General features: G+C 37.8%; 1 protein-coding gene across 2 annotated transcripts in view; it reads right to left on the bottom strand.

Annotated features, from left to right (window-relative positions):
* LRCH1 (leucine rich repeats and calponin homology domain containing 1) overlaps positions 1 to 19,995 on the bottom strand; it is a 189,304-nt gene that overhangs the window by 22,351 nt on the left and 146,958 nt on the right. For both annotated transcript variants that reach the window (XM_061170597.1, XM_061170596.1), the window contains exons 12-16: positions 19,505 to 19,594; positions 19,367 to 19,403; positions 15,394 to 15,447; positions 14,593 to 14,665; positions 4,170 to 4,279 (exon numbers count right to left, since the gene is read on the bottom strand). In XM_061170597.1, the coding sequence (XP_061026580.1) occupies positions 4,170 to 4,279; positions 14,593 to 14,665; positions 15,394 to 15,447; positions 19,367 to 19,403; positions 19,505 to 19,594 (364 nt within the window). The remainder of the gene's footprint in view (positions 1 to 4,169; positions 4,280 to 14,592; positions 14,666 to 15,393; positions 15,448 to 19,366; positions 19,404 to 19,504; positions 19,595 to 19,995) is intronic.

Here is a 19,995-nt window from a genome sequence, read left to right as displayed (position 1 = left end):
TCCGCCTTCCAATGCAGGGGAACGCAGGTTCGATCCCTGGTCAGGGAACTAAGATCCCACATGCCGCGGGGCAACTAAGCCCACGCGCCACAACTACTGAGCTCGCGCACCTCAACTAGAGAGCCCGAGTGCCGCAAACTACAGAGCCCATGTGCTCTGGACCCCACGCCACAACTAGAGAAGAGAAAACCCACACGCCACAACTAGAGAGAAGCCCATGTGATGCAATGAAAGATCCCACATGCCACAGTGAAGATCCCATGTGCCACAACAAAGACCTGAGACAGCCAAAAAAAAAAAATGGACTTCTTAAGTTCAACATTGCCTCAGTCTTAGCAATGAAAATAGAAAAACAGAATGAGTTGAACAATAAAAGCCAAATCCATAGTGATCGTTTTGTCATGTGTAAAAATATCACATCACTATGTCGTACACCTGAAACTAAAATCATATTTTAAGTCAATTATACGTCAATAAAAAATAAATAAAATAAAATAAAATAAATAAAAATAAATAAATTAAAAAACCCAAATCCAACTGGTTCAGACAGACTGCAAGGGGCAGAAAAGGGATTAAGAGATGCTTTTCTCTGAGACCATGTTTTAGTTCAAAAATCAATTTTTCTCTCTTTTTAAAAAATTAAACACTTTGAGATAATTATAAATTCATATGGAGTTATAAGAAGTAATACAGAGAGATCTCATGTACCCTTTACCCAGTTTCCCTCTAAGGTAACAACCTTCAAAAATATATACTACAACTTCACAATCGGGACATTGGCATTGACAGAACACGTCCATCACCACAAGGGTCTCTCACAATGATGTTTTACAGCCACACCCACTTCCCTCCCACCCCCAAGTACCTCTTTGGCCCTACTCCCCTTCTCCTCTCCTTCCAGGACTCCCATGACATGAATGTGTATCACCTGTTACACTCCCACAGGTCCCTGGGGCTCTGTGCGCATTTATTTTCAGTCTGTCTTCTCTCTGCTACTCAGGTTAGGTAATCCCTATTGTTCTTTCTTCCAGTTCACTGATTCTTTCCTCTGTTACCTCCATTCTGCTGTTGAGCCCACCCCCTGGGCTTCTTCTTTTGGATAATGTATTCTGCAGTTCTAAATTTCCATTGGTCCTTCTTTATGTCTTCTATTTCTCTGCTAAGATTTTTTATTCCTTTGCAGAGGCATTCTATTTTTTTCTTCGTTTCACCTGTGTTCGTAATTGCTTGTGGAAGCATTTCTATCACGAACAGTATAAAATCTTTGTCAGATGATAACATCTCTGCCACAATAGTGTTGTCATCTGTTGATTATCTTTTCACATTCATTCTGGTTCTTGGTAGAATGAGTGATTTTTTTGGTTGAAACCTGGACATTTCTGGTATTATGAGACTCTGGATCCTATTTAAACTTTCTGTTTTAGCTGGCTTTTTTGGACACTGCTCTGGCAGGGAAAGGGAGGTTACCACCTTGTTACTGCTGTGTAAATGCAGATTCCCACTTGCTGTCAGTGACTGGGGTGGGTGTGGAAATCCAGGCTCCCCATGTGGGCTCCACTGACACCACGGGAGGGGACGGGATCATTCTTAGCTCATGGGAATGAAATTCCTGGCTCCCAACTTGGCCTTCTCTGATACCATCCCAGCAGAGGTTAAAGTCTAGCTGCCTACGCCATTTTTGCAGGCATGGGTAGGGGTGGGACCACGGGTTTTCTGTAGTGTTTAGCTGGAGTAGAGCCTTTAATGTCTAAAAATTTTCTATCTCACTAGGCTGCCCCTTTTCTGGTCCTTTGACTAAAGTAAGCAAGCTTTCATTGGGACTTTTTTTTCTTAATTTGTGCCCATTAGCATTTCCGGTTTCCAACTACTTCACCTTCAAGTCTGAGAAAGATAAGGCAAAAAAGAAATCCCACTGGACTCACCACCACTGTCATTCCTAGTCCCAAGGAGCCCAGCTAGTCTGAATTATTCTCTCCACTTTTCAGAGTGTTCCTATGCTTATTTTATATATAATCACCAGGGGTTTGAGTTGTACTTAGTGGGATGAATGGGGAAAAGTACATCAGCTCCATCTCCTCAGAAGCAGAAGTAGATAGATTAGTTTTTAAAACTTCAAATACAAATTTCTGCTTTACAGCAGAAGCTCCTTGTAAATGGATAACAGCGTAAGAAAGGATGACTTTACTGGGAGATCTGCAATAAGTGAAGCACTTGAAAATCAGTGCATGTAACAGTGTTGCATAATTCTCTTTCAGAACTGTCTTGTATAGACACCTCATTTTTTTCCAAGCATGCTTTCAGTCTCTAATTTTACATCACTAAATTAAAACATAAGCTATCAATATGACCCAGGCTTTAAGATAAAATTATATCACTCTTTGAGAGGCATAGCTCAACTTCTGATCTTATTTTTACATATCTCTGAAAGTTCACCTCCCAAGCTTACGGCACATCCAAATATCCTAGGCAAATGACAGAGGTCTGACTTGCCCTATGTGACTGTTGAGTCAACCACAGTGGCTTAAAGTGGTGGTAAGAGGGCTTCCTTGGTGGCGCAGTGGTTGAGAGTCTGCCTGCCAATGCAGGGGACACGGGTTCGAGACCTGGTCTGGGAAGATCCCACATGCCATGGAGCAACTAGGCCCGTGAGCCACAACTACTGAGCCTGCGCGTCTGGAGCCTGTGCTCCACAACAAGCGAGGCCGCGATAGTGAGAGGCCTGCGAACCGTGATGAAGAGTGGCCCCCGCTCGCCGCAACTAGAGAAAGCCCTCGCACAGAAACGAAGACCCAACACAGCCAAAAATAAATAAATAAATAAATAAATAAAAACTTAAAAAAAAAAAAAAAGTGGTGGTAAGAGGTTTCTGGGTTTTTTTTCTTTCCTCCTGACTACGTGCTAAACCGTATATAAAGTATCATCTGCAACAACAAAGATTCTGACCTACCTTAATTCAGCTTCAATTTTAATTATAGGATTCACTGCTCATTTGCAGAGCTCATTGTTATCTGAAATTGTGTATTTATTTGTTTCCTTCTTACTTACTCTGTCTTCTCAATAGACTACAGGCTTCATGAGAGCAGGGACCTTTTTGTTCTTTTCTCTATCTATCACCTAGACTATACAGCCTGCCACAGAGAGCAGTCAATCATCATTTGCTAGTGAAGGGAGAAGATGTAGTATAAAATCCACCCCCTCAAGAAGCTTCTTATATTCGTCTAGTTCATGGCTATGGTACTTCTCTTTAAATATAAAGAACTTATGTAGTAATTCATGATGTACTGCCTTTAATAACTAATACCAGTGTGTTCTTTGGTGACTGACCCTTGTCCTGTTGTTTGATCTTCCACATATTTACGTACGATCCTCCTAACTAGACACAAAGACCATGAGGGTAGAAAAATACATACACAGTTCCCACTAGGAGCTGTGCTGGGGATAGAAACACAACAAGGAATAAGACAGCCATGGTCCCTGCCGTCACCAAGCTTGAAATCTTCCCTGGCACCCAGCACAAGACTTCACTCTTGGTAGGAACTCAAACGGTTTGCCTATTATGACATTCGAAAATTCTGGCCGGTTTGGGGTACGTAGTAAGGATAACTATAAATATCTTTAAATTCATGGGATATCAGTAAGTAAATTAATAACAGTGCATTTTTTAAAGCGTACCAGAACTGAAATAATACTAGCTTTTATACATAGGTATTAAGTATTTCTACTTACATTATCTCATATATTTCTCATAAAATCCCATGAAGGTAGATGGGAACTATTGTTTTTAATACATGAAAAGACTCAAACTCAGGGATGTTAAGTGACTTGTCCAATATCAAACAGTGAGCTGGCTAGATTTGAAACTAGATATTCAGTCTGCAGTGCTTCAAAGTCTACTTTTTTTTTTTTAAAGATTTTGTTGATGTGGACCATTTTTAAAGTCTTTATTAAATTTGTTACAATATTCCTTCTGTTTTATGTTTTGGTTTTTTGGCCACGAGGCATGTGGGATCTTAGTTCCCCACCAGGGATCGAACCCACACCCTTGTATTGGAAGGTGAAGTCTTAACCACTGGACCACCAGGGAAGTCCCCAATGTCTACTTTTTAAAAATACAGAATGCTACTTCAATTCTGGAAATAATTATTCAGTTATACAATGTTTCCTGGTACCTCTCTGAGCTGTTCCACCAGTTCTTTTTCTTCTCTCAACTGTTCCATTTTCCGCCGAATTGTAAACTGTGGGTCTATAGATTCCAAATTTCTCTGTGGTCTAAGAAACACTGTAACAGAAAGGGAAAAAAGCCTTTATGGAGTGCCTAGTACAGGTTGCCGTATAGGGCTGCTCATATTTAAATCAAATAGTTTATTTATCCCAAATAATTCATTCACCACTCACAAAACAATAAATTCTGACTTCACATGAAGAGCTTGATTCGAATAGTCTAGAGAAGATTATGTATTCAATTATTCTGGGTTGTGTGGACGAACCGTCAGCTGAATCCAGGAAAGGGCTTGGTCATCCTTGGCACCATTCCAGACCCCTTCTCTCTCATTTTTCCACTGCTTTTATTCCAAGTTTTCATCTACACTCCAGGTTTCACAATCCTTTCATTAAATTTGGAGACTTCTTTTCAACTAATAAGACAGAATTGCTTTACAGGTTAAGGATTCTGTTGGCTGAGGTTTTTCACCAGCCTGGGTTAGGAACTAAGTGACGATACACACTATCCACTCAGATAGGTATCTGAGTGTGGAGGGAAAAATTCTGCCTTCTATCATGTCACTGACAGCATATCCCCAAAAGTCAGCTCTTCAGAGATGACCACAGACTCCTTTTAGAAAAGCTGGCAAGATGGGAGACAGTTTTAAGAGATCATCTCTGGAGGTTGTAACCTCCAGAAACAGCGACTCACAGTGGCAACTCTGGAAGGAGTTAAGGCTCTGGCTGCAGAGAAAATGAATGCTCTCAACCTTTGAAGGATGACATCTTTTAAAGACTAACAGAGAAGGTACAAAATATGCTATGTACGGGCAGAGTGATTATGGCAATTTTTATTAGGATACAAAGCCCAGGGCGAATTTAAACTTGAATCTTCTTCTTCCTTGAGATTCTTATCTTATGAAGACTGTCAACTTTCCATGTACACCAGAGGGGGCAAAGAACGGTTAAGAGCTGTAGTTGGTTCCCCGTGTCCCATAGATTTTCAGATTGGGGGCGGGGGGGGGTACAAATGAGGGGGGCGCTTCAGAAAATTTGGGGCAGAGAACTCCAATTTTAAAAATCAATACCACGTAGAAGGCTGCACTGACATACTGCAATTCTAGGAGTTTCAATCACCGTATCTTCAATAATGTAGAATAAGAAGATTATGTAACGTTTATTCTATTCTGCCAAACATTTGCTATGAACCACTTTAAAAGCATTTCAATTTATTTGTTTTTTAATTAAATATGGTTTACAAATATACTTTGAATGAAAACAACTGGAGTCCACCATATAATCAATTATCCCATATTCACCCAACTACGTCGTTTTAACCTCAATTTGTATCTTTGAACCAAAACACTTTAATAAGTGTCTTGCACTATACTTCTCACATCTCAGTATTTTCTTTCTAAATCAGTTCTCTGATATCTGAATCAGCACTCTGGTGCTCTATAGAGGACCAGAAAGTTGACACATCTTAAGAAATCCGTGACTTACAGAAGTTAATGGAGTGAGGGAATGATCTACTGTATATGTTAACACCTTCTGGAACCTCAGAGAGAAGTCAGCCTGGGGCCTGGGCTTCTCTGCCTCAAGCCACCTAAGGAAGTCACAAGCAGAAAGAGCCAAAGTCTTGTCACCGAGACCTACAAAAACCAAACCCCACAGGAAGCGAGACCAATTGTTTCAAAAATAAAGGCAAGGCAGGCAAAGGAAGTAGGGTAGACCAACCAGCAGGGAGAGATGAGAAGTTCACAGAGCAAAGGGAAATGAGGAAGAATTTGACAAAATAAGAAGCACGGAAGAAACTGGAAATGCATTAAATTTGCCTTTGCACCATATTGAGACCAACCAAAAAATCTACCAATTTAAACATAGTGACCAGAAGAGATATATATTAAAATGTAAAGTCTAGAAATAATCCACACCCCCAAAGAAAAAGTCAACCAAATTTACCAAAAAAGTCAAGGAATGTGGACTTAGCTGAGTAATACACACACTGGCCAGCAAGGGGAGCCCCAGAACCGTTTAAACAAATCTAATGTTTTCTTTGGAGGTTTTATTTTCCTTTGCCTTTTTTTCTGGGGGAAATCTTATCTAATACTACATGTTTAATATTTTCAGTATGTTTTTACTGGCAGATTTCATTCTGAATACGAAGCTATCAGGAAGTTAAATTAACCGTGAGCTTTTGGCTAACAGCACACTCCTCAAGTATCTATACCCTGTTAGAGCCCTGTGTAAGACACCAAGATAATTCAATGGTATCTGGGTTTTAATTTCCTGGCATTGCTTTTCATCTTAAATTCCCATACGTCTCAAAAAATACAAAATGCATGCTTGGGTATTTGCTTTATGAATGTATGCAGTCAAAAAGTGTTAAAACATATGTGAACCATTATTTTTAAAATGAATACTTCAAATGTACATAAAATTACTGGAAACCTGACTATAATACTACTAGTTTTCTAAATAGATTAATTATTGTAGAATATATTAGAATTTAAAATGAACTATTTAATCTAATAATAAATCTACAGAGCACATAAGTTTGTTATGACAGAATAATTTTAATAGGACCATTATGGTAGCTCTGATTATTTTATCCACAGTTTTTTTTTTTTTTCTTTCAAGTCATATTTAAATAATAAATGCAGTGACCAGCCTGGTCAAAACTTCAGGAAACTGATCTATGGAGGAATTATTCTGGTCTTCCTTAATTTCCTATCACTACATTTCAAGAATTCCCCTACTTAGTTCGGGGGGAATAAAAGTTTAGCTTGTGGCTGCAAGACAATATTAAGAGCCACCCTGTTAGCAACTGTCTTTCATATCAAATGTCACACTGATTGTGTAAATAAGAAGAAAAAAAAAGGGGCAAGGGAGCAGAGTGAGGGTGTGTGTCAGTGTGTGTATGTGTACACACACATATGCATGCACAAGGGGTAGGAAGAGACAAGGAAATAGGTGATTTAAGATGCAGGAAAAACTGAGTCCTGCTTAGCTGTTTAATTACTGTATATCAAATATTGATAACATTCAAAGAATGAAAAGGACGATTTGTTCATATTTGCAATTTCTTTAGCTGAAGAGACAAATTTCTAAGCAAAGACTCTGCAGGGAATGGTGAATATGCTTATGCAGAATATCAAATGCATCCTTGCAGGTACACGTCCAAGTCCACTGATTTTTCCGTTATCTCTACCTCCTCCTTCACCATCCTCCTCATCTTCATCCCTGACCTGGGAGTGGTCTGTCAGCTGTGAATGTACAACATGCTTTATCTGTGTCTCTCATGACACTCTTCACTTTCTGTCTTACAGGAGAGATCTGCTTTTCTCCATTAGGACTCTGTAAGAGTTTATGTTTGTTTCCAATTTAAACCTCTACCCCTGCCCCACAAAGCAGTTTGTTAGATGAATAAACAAACAAGTGTTTCAAAAACTCTCCCATTCAAAGATCACTTTATATGGAGAACACCTTGTCAGAGATTACCCTACCGTGATAATCAGTCATCTCAATTTTTTTTAACATGAAAAATCTCCTAGAACTTAGTCTCCAGGTCTGAATGCATTAGACTCTGAAATAAAAGTTCCACGAAGGCAGAGATCTAGTCTGTCTTTTTCAGATCTGTATCCACAGTAACGAGCATCATGCCTAACACATAGGAGGCACTCAGTAAATATTTAAGGATGTGCACAAGAAACTTTTTCTAAATGTTGTAAAAGTATCTTTCAGTTAAGCAAAGAAAGCTCGCTCCTCTAAAAATTGCCTGAAATGCTACTTATTTAATTATTAAGTGAAAGGAACTTTGCATAGAAATTATCAGTCTATATTATTAACCTTTGTTATCTAAATTTAACTCTAGATTTCTTCTCTGTGGACACATGAGGTTTTGGAATTTGGCTCTCAACTTCTCCTTGGAAATTAAAAACCTGGACTGGGTGTGATGCTGAAGACATACAAATTCAAGGGCAGCAATATGGTGGCTTTGAAAAAGTACCATGAGCTGTAGATCCAGGTTAATGTGAATCAGAAATCTGATTAGTGCATTCATTTATTCCCTCTGGTGCCCAAAAATGAATTATGTAAATCCTCTGCCCTCAAAATGCTCAAATTTGCTTTCTGTGGTCTTGGGCAGTTTACTCAACCCAGTGGTTTTCACCTACTTTAACATAACATAAAATCAGTAAAATAATAATAATAATAATAATCAGTGCGAAGACTCCACGCTACTCCAAATAAATCAGCACAGGCAGTGTGGGGCATAGGCAGCTATTGTCTATAAAATGGCCAGGTGATTCTAATATGAAGACAGGTTGAGAACCACTGAAACACCTCGCATCTCACAGCTTCAGTTTCATCATTTTTGTAATGGGGAAAATAATACCTAGAAGTGCAAGATTATGGTAAAACAATTCCAGAAAATGTCTGTAAACTGGCCCAAGATAGATATGTCCATTCATTCACTTTCCAGTGAGAGTTTAAAGATCAATTTTAAGTATAAATTAGCACCCACCAATTCACTGCAAATGAAAAAGGGAAAATAATTCAAAGGAAGACAGGAACGATTTTAATTTCAAAATGAAGGGGGAAAGGAAAGAAAGATGCAGAGTAGTAAGAGGGCACAAGAAAAGGAGCAGAAGAGAAGTTTTCAAGTTAAGAACAACTTGAAGTGAAGCTGCCCCATCCAGCTCCAGGGGTGGAAAGACATACAGACACATATCCACATCCTTCCCCATCCATTTTAGGAGGCAGAACTTTGGGGACTGTGGGAATTCAAACTCCCAAGGACCTTCTAGCCAGTTTGCCTTTTTTTATTTCTTTGAAGAATGAGTTTTAGGGAAAATAGGGAATTTGAAATGAGATATATTTGAAACAAAATATTAGGAAGCTATGTTTATTATTTTAAATGTATTTCTTTAAATAAAATTTAAATTTTACTTAAATATTGAAATTTAAATAAAAGGGTAATTTTAACATAAAGCAAGACAGTGAACAAGGTATAAAAATGCCAACTTTACCAAAAATAATTAATAAAAATATAAATGAAAGGCAAGCTACATTATGCTGGGTTGAGTTGGTAATATGATGCCATTTATTTACACAGGGTGAGATAGCTGCAGATATTGGATAATGGAGAAAATATGAGGAAACAAAACTGCTGGGGTAATCAGCTTTGAAATGCCATGAGAGGCCACTGAATAGGATCTACTGTTTCAGAGGAACCAGTAAGAACAACATAAAAGTAGGCTGTATTCCTCTTCCAACCTTAGCGCATATACTTGGGGATACATATAGTGCTTCTTCATTAATTTAAAAAATGTATTGGAAAATGTATTCAAATCAGAAGGCAATATTTAGCACAAAGAGAATGAAGATTCTCTTTGAAAGGTCAGATCTGGGAACCTACACAAATATTTGCAAAGATTTCTGTTGCCAGAAAATTAATAGATAATTAATAGAAAATCATCTCTTGCCCAGGGCATATTGTAGACAAATTACAAATAGGGGAAAATAACAACTATCCAATATCTGACATGATTAACCCAGGTAGATGAATACTGAAAACAATCCTTTTATTATTTGTGTGTGTGTGTGGTACAGCATAATAGCTACACATGAATCCCTGCAATTTTCACTCAAACAAAAACTACCAGAGAAGTACTGCCAGGTTATTTTATTTTCAGAAAGATTTTCACAACGATTATTTTTCTATGGAAATCTTAGGACTTTCAATAAAAAGAAGGCCGTCTGGCTTAGTAGCTTGCACAAAGAACCCTCAATAAACAGCTATAGATGAAGGTAGATATGGTGGAGAGGAGATGATCAGAGAGTTGGGAGCCCTGGGTGTGACCCCACCTCTCCCTCTACCTAACAGCGTGACCCAGCGTGACCCACCTTTCTCGTTTTATTTGGTTCATCTATAAAGATAGAAATCTTACTGCTACGTAAGATGTCTAGATCTTACCCAGCTTAAAAAAAAAAGTCTTTGGTTTCAGATAGCACTCCTAAGGAAATACCAAATCACACATAAATCTTTCATTCTAGGCTCATTTCCTTTAAACAACATCAGATCTATAAATAGCCATGCTTTCTGAAAAACAAAAATGCCTCTCTCCCCTTTTTATTTTTAAGTAAAGGAACAGGTTTATCAAGAAAGTTTCCATTTAGCCTTCCTCAACTTCCAGAATTTAAAATGGGATGATATAAGAAGGGACTTTGGTCTCCCTGTTGTTGTTGTTTAATCACACTTGTTTTCAGTTAAAAATTTTAGAAATCTATGAAATAATGAAATTCCTTTTGTAACTAACCTGCCAAGATATACATTATCCTTCTACATGAGGAAGTCTGGAAAAGCAATTTTTGGTTGAATTTTGACCAGAAATCACAGCAAATGTTTTAAATATATGGTTTCTATTTATTACATATAACATATTGATACTTAGATTAAAAAGAATAAGTATTATCAGAAAATACATCTTCTTATTGTGCTTGCATTGTGGTTTTACCCCACATATCACTTCTCTTCCCTATAAATCATACTCTCTATTTCATTTCACGTTACTTTTATCTTTTGGTATCTTGGAGTAATATGTTTAAAATCTGAAGTAACAGACCAGTATGGAGATTCAGATATCTGTGGTAAGTATATCTAAATAACTATATTTATTTTATTTTCATCTTTTAGGCTACTTCAGATATTTAGTGGCATGAAATCAAACGATATCCACATTAATCCTAGCTAGGTGTCCTCAATTTTTTATTTGCACATTTGGTTCTCAAGCCAAGTTACCATTCTTGAATATCATGTAGATGAAATTACACTCAAAAGGGCTGAAGGTATCAAAAGTCAAAATGTGCAAATAATTTGCAAAAAAAAAAAAGCAAGTGATTTCTCTTCATTTTTAGGAATTTCTCACTTCTAACTATTTTCGGTGCAGTCCTCTTGGATCAGCCACAGTATGCCTTGATTACTTTAAAAATTTCATATGGTAAGCATAGATGATAAAAGATGAAACTCCGAAAGCATTTAGTTCAGAAGCAGGAGCAGCAGAGATTATCCAAATGTACAAACTCCCATTTTTTATAAACAAGCAAACACACACAAAAAAAAAAAAAACAAAAAACCCCGAAGCAGAAAGGATAGAGAAGAAATTATTGTACAGTCCTTCCAAAATTCGGAATATTCAAGATAATTAAATGTAGTTTGACAAACTGCCAGAGAACAATGCACATGCACTTTTCTGGACTTTCCAGGTTTACTATTCTCTCTTATATCAGGCATGCAGGAGAATATACACTCTATCTTCAGCTGCACAGAAATGAATGTTCAGTATATTCATTCACTGGCTTATTAATGAGCACATCGAAGAATAGGTACAAAGCCACCTACCATTGTCACTGTCTCCTTCAGATGGAACACTGTAGCTAGAGTTGTCCCATGTTTGTGCCTGTGTAAGTTTGTTGAAGGAGATAGGAGGAAGAGTGAGGGCTGGGTCTGCAGGAGAGCGAGAGAGCCAGTCCGCGTACAGTTGCACAAGGACCAGGAAAAACCAAAGGGGCAGCAGCATTTCACAAATGGCATAAGGATTGTATGGAAATGAAGCGAATTTCATATTATGGAATTTAATTTCAAATGTACAATACAGGAGAATGAAAGATGGCGCATGGAATAAAAAGAATGATAAAAAACTGAGTGTTAGTACTTATCAATCATATACTTGGCATGCAGTTAATACCGTTAATCGTTAACAGTTTGTAAGCCCACGGACTTAGAGTACTAATGAATCATGTCAGCGGAAAGGAGTACCCATAGATTATGCAGATAAAAAGCAAAAGACCTACCAGATACCTTTTCCAAAGACCTAAATAACTAACAATCTTAGCAAATATGATTCACACAAAAAATTTGTTTACATAGAAAAAGCTTAATATGTATAAATATGTCTATTATTTAGAAATAAATCTATTATAGAATCAGTGTTTACCACTGGTGGATTTTTTTCCCAAGGTAATGTAAAATTTCTCTTTAAAGACATCTGTAAGTCTGCTGGCATGCTTTATTGATAACTGAATCTAGCCAACTCTGCTCAACCCTTGACACACAGGTATACCTCTCAATACTGTCTTAGATGTTGATCAGTATAGAACCTATTTCGGACACTGGTAGAGTCTCTTTAACAACAAACCTAATTAGCCAATAGATGTCAGTCAATTCAAAGCACTTCTAAATTGGTCATTTATGAAATAACATCTCTTTTTTTTTTTGTACTAACTATCCATATAGTAATTTTTGATGTTTAGGAAATAGCTATACAATTTTGATTCAATCATAAGGCAGGGCCAGTAAAATACAGGGACATGATTCTAGTAATGCATATTTGGATATATGCAGTTGTCTTTCTTGGGAGGAAAACACAGAAAAAAAAATTTCTTTTGAAGAAAACTATTAGCCTACTTTAAGAATCTAAGTTTCTATTCCCACTTGCTAATTTGAGCAATCTGTTTTTATTTTTAACACAGAAATCACATGAATTCATATACTTAACTTTAAAATAAAAATTAAATCACTTTCTAAAGTTCCAAAGCTACCCAATCAAAAATAATTTCTCTTTTTTAGTCATGTGATCTTCAATTAAGATTAGTATGTATATTATTTTCTAGAAAATGTGAAAAATACATACTGTAATATTTTAAAGTCACTAAATAAAAATTTTTAAATTCCCAATACATGATGCTAATTTCATAACGTTCCAACATGCCACTTGATGTTCCTGAAGAAAAATCAGCATTACTTACGACAACCAAACTCCACAAAGCTTTCAACAACTGGCACAATTTCCACACTGGTTAGTCAGCATTATAGAAAGGTTGGAAGCTAGGAAAGGAAATTATCTTTGTTTCCTGCTATTCAAAATAAACACTTCATTTATTTTTCACCACCACAAAGAGTCTGAAATGGTTCAACAGTGTGGGTATGAGGTTGATAAGTTGAGCTTGGACCCCATAAAAAGAACTGAGAAAGTCACGGAGACAATTTTGCAACTAAATTGCAAAGACGCACATTCAAAAGAATACTATTCTTTGGAGATTCATTCAACTTTTGATTTGCTCAATTATAAGATATTTTTAAATTGTGTAAAAGTGCCTGTAAGGGATAGGAGAAAGTCTGTAGCCCAATATGAAGTCCTCGGTGTATAGAGAACATTCCTGGCAGATCACCACTCAAGGCATGGAAGCCTCCATTCCTCCCAGCACAATCTGAGACCTTGGAAATGGAAGCCCAACCCAGATCTGGCTGCATACGCTCAGCTCCATGAATGGTGAGGTCAGCCATTTGCGTCCTATTTCATGCACAATTTGGTTCTCCATAAAACACCTCCTAACCCTTGCCACACGCAAGCATCTTCTCAAACGGCTTTGTCTTACAGCCCATTCAAAATGCCAGGAAGCCATTACACCTGGCCACATGTTACCCATCAATCAACTTTCTCCAAAAACGAAAAAACATTCCTTTATAAAAGAACCATCTTCGTTTTTTTTCTATGGGTACCCTTTTTCAAAATATACACATGTATAACTTCAACTGTTGCCAAATGCTTTATTAAAAAACCCAAGAACATCTGAGTTCTTTACTACCTTTTGCTTAAAGCGTCTGAGTCCTTTCTTAGCACTTACTGAAAAGCATTAGCAGTGAGTGTATGCAAAAGACTTAAGAATCAAAAATATTAAAACAAAGAAGCACCTAAAAGAAGGTAGACAGAGCTAGAACTTTAAGTACGTGGAGAAATCAGAAGAACCAAATTTTTCTATACATAGTCCTTCTTTTTAAAATCAGTAGTTGTTTTGCACATTGCTATAATTTACATTTGTGAATATACTAAGTTAAAATAAAGTAGGTAATATAAGCAGAAATGCTCTTTAAAATGTCTCCTGACCACTCATGTGAGTCTTGGAATGACCACCCTGTCACATGAGTAAATACACAGTCCTTACCAAGGCCCAGAGAGCAAATGAGGGGTGTCTCAGAAAAGAGTCACCAGCCTTAATTCAGCAAGGTACCAGGAACCACCGGGGCAAAGGGGTAGCTATTTTATCAACAGAATATTTCTTTCCCACTTACATGTCCCAACATCTTTTTCTCTTTGCTCTGATTCAAAAGAAGGTAAGATAATCTATTACTGATAACATGGCGTTAATAGGTGATTCACGACCACAAGGCTCGAAAATATGGCCTCCCCATGCTGTAGTGGGGTTCTGATGCCAGGACTCAAACTCACCGGAGTTGACAAGGCTGCTCACACTATAATGTATGCATTTAAAAGGCTAAAGAGAAACTCCTGAGCTGTTCACACGTGCAAGAACACTAAGGTTTCAATTTACCTGATCGAGGCTTCAGGCCAAACAGAGCTGTGCTGGCGTTGGTAGGAGAGATGGCAGGGGAGTTCTCTCTCATCTGTGGTGTTAGAAGGAAAGGACATTTTTTAAAGAACTGGAGCAGAACTAGGCATGCTTCTCTATGATCAAGGATTATAATAAAACCACGACCTCCTCGCATTTGCTGCTGTGAGGAAGTCCTGACTAAAAAATGATAATTGATGCATCTTCACATTGCTAATGCTTTAAGTGGCAGAATCGACAGAATGTTTTGGGGGAGATCCGTCCAATCGTTTATGGGCTCATTATAAAACCAGTTCATAGTTGTGTGATACTGGCAATCCCTTTCTGCTCCCGAATACATGCGTGCATTCATGTGCAGGCACGCACACACAAGCACGCACTCACATGCGCCTCACAGAGGGCACATCTGATGAAGAATTTCTAACACAATGAGATGAGAAAACAGGTAACACTGAACAGATGTCTCAGCTATAGGGAAACCACACACTGAATCATTTATGGATAACGAGACATTCTAAATGTTGCCTACATGAGCTATTTTCACTTCGTTTTCTATCAAAATGTTCCCACATTTGGTCTTCAAAATATGTCTTACAAAATGAGTCTTTAATTATGGATAGGGCCGGATCAGGCTATGAGAGCTAATAAGAGATTCCCTCAGAGATTCTGCAATACAATTAACTCATGAATCATCATGGTCTCAGATTATAGATTTCTGTACAAGATATTCCAATTCAGGCTTCACAAAATACCTCAGCTTTCAGTAATCTTCAGGAAACTTACCTCATTGGGAGAATACTCGCTCCCATTACTCTGTAATGTTAGATCATTTTGAACCTTAAGGAAGAAAAAAAATGCATGGTACGTTCCATCAGACTATAAAATTAGTGAGGCAAGAACTGAGTTTTTCTAACTTCCATCATATCCCTGGCACATAGGGTCACAATGAATAATACGCTGAATTAATTAATTAGTAGTGAAGTAGGCCATACTTACATTTTCTAAAAACATGCAACTATATTCACAGAAAAATACAACTAAAATATCACACAAACTAAGAAAAGGGATTTCCCAGAGCAAAGAGCTCAGCCCAAAGTACCTGTGAACATCAGCTTTCCTTGCTAGGTTACCAAGCAACCTGCAGGCTCCCATCTGCTAGGAGCATAAGGGTTTTTATAAATGGTCCAAGGCAGTAGTTCCCAAATACACAGAATCTCATTGGGAGCTTTTTAGTAAATATACATACCCAGACCTAGGAAAACCCTGCGCTGTCAATTCAACATCAGTTTGCTTTGTCAACCAATGGGGAAACTCGATAGTTTATTTTACCCAGATCTGCCTTCTTTATAAGGTAATCAAGAACCCCATTGAGGGAATTCCCTGGCGGTCCAGTGGTTAGGACTCCACGATTTCACTGCTGAAGGCCTGGGTTTGAACCCTGGTCGCGGAACTAAGATCCCATAAGCCGGGCGGCACAGCCCCCCCAAAAAAAAGCATTGATCCACCCTAATAAAAAATTTGGTGATAGCTAATATAAACATCTTCATATATATCACCAAACTAGTATAAATTTAAGATGTCTGTTCCTATTCCTATTGTTGAGGAGTACTATTAAAAAATATTCCCAACTGTGACAAATCCAAGGGAATAACATATTTTTAGAATAAACAGTCATTACTTTCCCTACTCAATTAAATGTCTGAACTGCTAACAAGTAACTTGCAGGTTTGATTCTCTCTGTAGGAAACTCATTCCTCTAATTTTCCCTGTTGTCCCCCCAGCATCCTTCCCTATTGGATATTATTTACGTATGAGAGTATAATTTGCAATTCTTCCTGAATGGTTGCCAGCGCTGCCCAAACTTGATGTGGACAGTCATCTAATAAGTGTGTTAAAAGTCAGATAATGTGATGTGCTGACAATTACAAACCATTTCATAATCTTGGCCTCACCTATCTAACTGGGCACCAGCCTATCCCTCAGTGTTTCTTTCTGGTTCATGCTCTGTGCTGATTCGACCATGGCCAAGCTGCCTTGCTCGGCACAGCCTCCTGGGACCGATCCAAATCCTAGCTGCCCCCCAAATCTAGGTTTATTTCCCTTTCCTTAACCTCTTATCCTTTCCCCAGTCTCCCAGAGCACCTAAAACACTCAGGATTATGGACTATCTCATATTCTTCTCTAAGTTTTCTCAATATCTAAGGCTTCTTTCCTCCACAATTTTTAAAATGCCTTAAAAGTGAGGGCAACTTCATCTTCTTCCTATCCCAGTCTTCGACACCCCAAACAAGGCTGAGTCCAGCACAAGGACTCAACAAATACTGGCTAACTGATTCAAGACTATGCTATAGATACTGCTTTCTTCCTGAATGAGATGGAAGAGAGAATATAAAAATAACCAAACCATAAAGGAGGGTCCCACTTAAGTTCCACATAATCATCAGCACTGGCCTTGCTAATCTACCACTTTCTTTTCCTCCTCCGTGTGACTTTTTTCCACCAGAGCCAGCAATTCCCCTCCCTTTTTAAAATCATGTAGACGTATGTCATGGACAGAGAATTGCCCAAAGAAGGAAGACAATGTGTAAGAATTCCTTACACTGAACGTGACTCCTCATTCAACCAAAAAGGGAAAAAAAAAATATTAACATTGTAAATCAGACATGGAATGGAGATCTTTTTTCCTAGAGGCTTGGTGTCTGCCTGATACTCCTGAAATCATGCACAAAGGAGGGCATCTATTTTACTGGAATCAAAAGTGGGTCTGCAGCAGGATTCTAACATGGTCTCAAAGTACCTCTTCGCTGACTGATTGTTAATTGCAAGGGGAAAATAGAATACTTAGACAGTGGAGAAATCAGATTCTACCTCGATTGGGTAATCAAATTAATGTCACCAATGAAGCACAGATGTACACAATGTGCCTCCAAATGTGGTACCTGAGAAGGACACCGCATCACCTGTGCAGCATCCCAAACAAGAATGCAGGGACTCAATCTAATCATGAAGAAATATGAGGGATTTTTGTCCCACAAAATAAGGGGCAGTTCATTTTACAAAAAGAGGAGCAGTATATTCTTCAAAATTTTACGGTCATAAAAAAATCAAAGAAAGGTTATGGAAATGTTCCAGAATAAAGCAAACTATAGCTACCTGACAATTATTGCCTCTAGACTGGATCCTACACTGAAGGGGAAAAAGTGCTATGAAAGACATCATTAGATCAACCTAAATGTTTGGAATATGGATAGCAGATTAGATGAAAATATTTTATCAATGTCAATTTAGGAAGTTGATAACTGAAATGGGGTTATATAGGATAAAAGCCCTATTCTTAGGAAAGGTACACCGAAATGTTTAGAGAAAAGGACTATGATGTATAAAACTTTTCCTCCAATTTTCAGAAAAAGAACTATGTGTGGGGAGGAAGAGAGAGATACTACAAATGTGTGAAAATGTTAATCACAGGTAAATTTGGGTGCTAGGTTATAATTTTTTATAACCTTTCGTAGAATCTTGTAATTTTTTAAACCTTTTATAAATTTTAAATTATTTCCAAATAAAAAGCTAAAACTAAAAGTGAGTCTGTACAGAATCAAAAGCAGCATGTCTCTAAAGAAGAGCCTGAGGAAATGGGCCCAGGGCAGCCTTCACATAAGAGGCTTCCTGATGTCCCACTACTGGGTCATTCAGTGATGCCTCCATCTGGGAGAGGGAGTGCAATGATCCTAAGGACCACACTGATGACAATCACAGAGCAGAGTAACAGTAACAGCTAAGTTAGGTGTCCTGGGTTACAAGATGGATCCCAATTTATAGGAAATAAAGGTGAAGTTAGAGAGGTAGCCCACAGGAGCTCATAGTTATAGCAAGTCTTCGAGATAGGGCCGAAACTTAACGTAATTCCAAGTCACTACACTCAACGATGAAACCACACTCTCTGGGAACATGGGTTTTTCGATTACAGTTCTTCTCCTCATTTAACACAGAGACTTAGCTAGTGAAGAGTGTGAAACTGCTTTACTATGGTTCGTGTCCAGACACCTCAGGGGACATAAATTGGTTGTACTGAAATTAGCCATCCTAAGCCTATTCAGTAAGAAGGGATAAAACGGGTCATATGTAAACAATGTTTTACTCCCATGTCGCTGACTCAAGTCTATCTCTCTATGCCTGCTTCTTCGGGACCTTCCAGGCCCATCTCTAGTTAATTATGTCAAATCTGCTTTCTTTACAGACACCCAAATTTCACCCTCTGTACCTACCTGACCTACCTTTACTCTGTCCCCAAACCCTCCCCAACCAGTTTCTCTTTGCTAGAGTCACTTAATCCTCCTAGGCATATCCCAAATCACTCATTCTTATCTCTCAAGTCTTTCCTAGTTTATGTTCATCTGTGGCTGTAACACTTGCATCAGATGGTCTTACCTCCAGTTTTTGACAGAGGAGGTTTCCATGTGGGTCTTAGTTGCCAGGGCCTGACTTAAGACCGACCGTCTGACATAAAAAATTTAGAGAACTTAATGGAAACAGCCAACTCTCATCTTTAATGGGAGGTGACTATATAATAGATAAGCAGGAAAACTAAAGAAGCCAGAAGTATAAAAAAAATTGAAAACTAGACCTTGAACAAATTTGAATATTGATCTCACTAATGAATGTTCCACCCCACGATAAATCTTGATAAAATATGGTGGCCACTCTTCTGTGGCAGAGTATTGCACCAGAGCTCTGGTGAATCCAAGAGCAGCCTTACCTCACATTCTGGAGATGTCTCCAACTGTATTTGACCACTGTAGGAATTAGAGAAAAAAAATGACACAAAGTGGAATTTAAAGCAAAAATATTTCAACGTAAAAAGGTAAAATATATTGTTATAAAAAGGTCAACATACTTTAGTGCAGAGTCTTGTAATTCTAAGTCTTCTGCTGAGTCCACAGGGTAAAAGTTTACAACACTTCTCTCTGTAATATCTGTGCTTAATCTAAAGAATAAGGGAAAAAAAGTGTTACCAAATTTATTAAACTTCTAATAAATTCTACTGCTTTTAGTCATATATTTAAAAGTTATGTCTATTGTTAAGATTTAATAATGAAAGGTTTATGGTAGAAATTTCAAACTACATGGTATTTTCCCACCATGTGCCAAATACAATATAATGTAGTTTTAATATAATTTTCCACCTGCTTTGGTATCAAAATCCAACTTATCTGAAATATACTAGTAATTTCTGATAAGGTCATAATATTCATAGGTAGCACACACTAAATTTTATTCTAGAACTTTATTAGTTTACAGAAGCAAGTAAAGTTGTTCTATACTATACATGTACTATATTATGGTATATGTACCAAGGGCATTTGTTTTAACAGGAAGATCTCTTTG

This window comes from Eubalaena glacialis, chromosome 16 (genome assembly GCF_028564815.1).
Source record: "Eubalaena glacialis isolate mEubGla1 chromosome 16, mEubGla1.1.hap2.+ XY, whole genome shotgun sequence".
NCBI lineage: Eukaryota > Metazoa > Chordata > Mammalia > Artiodactyla > Balaenidae > Eubalaena > Eubalaena glacialis.
This window is presented reverse-complemented; position numbering and strand designations above follow the sequence as displayed.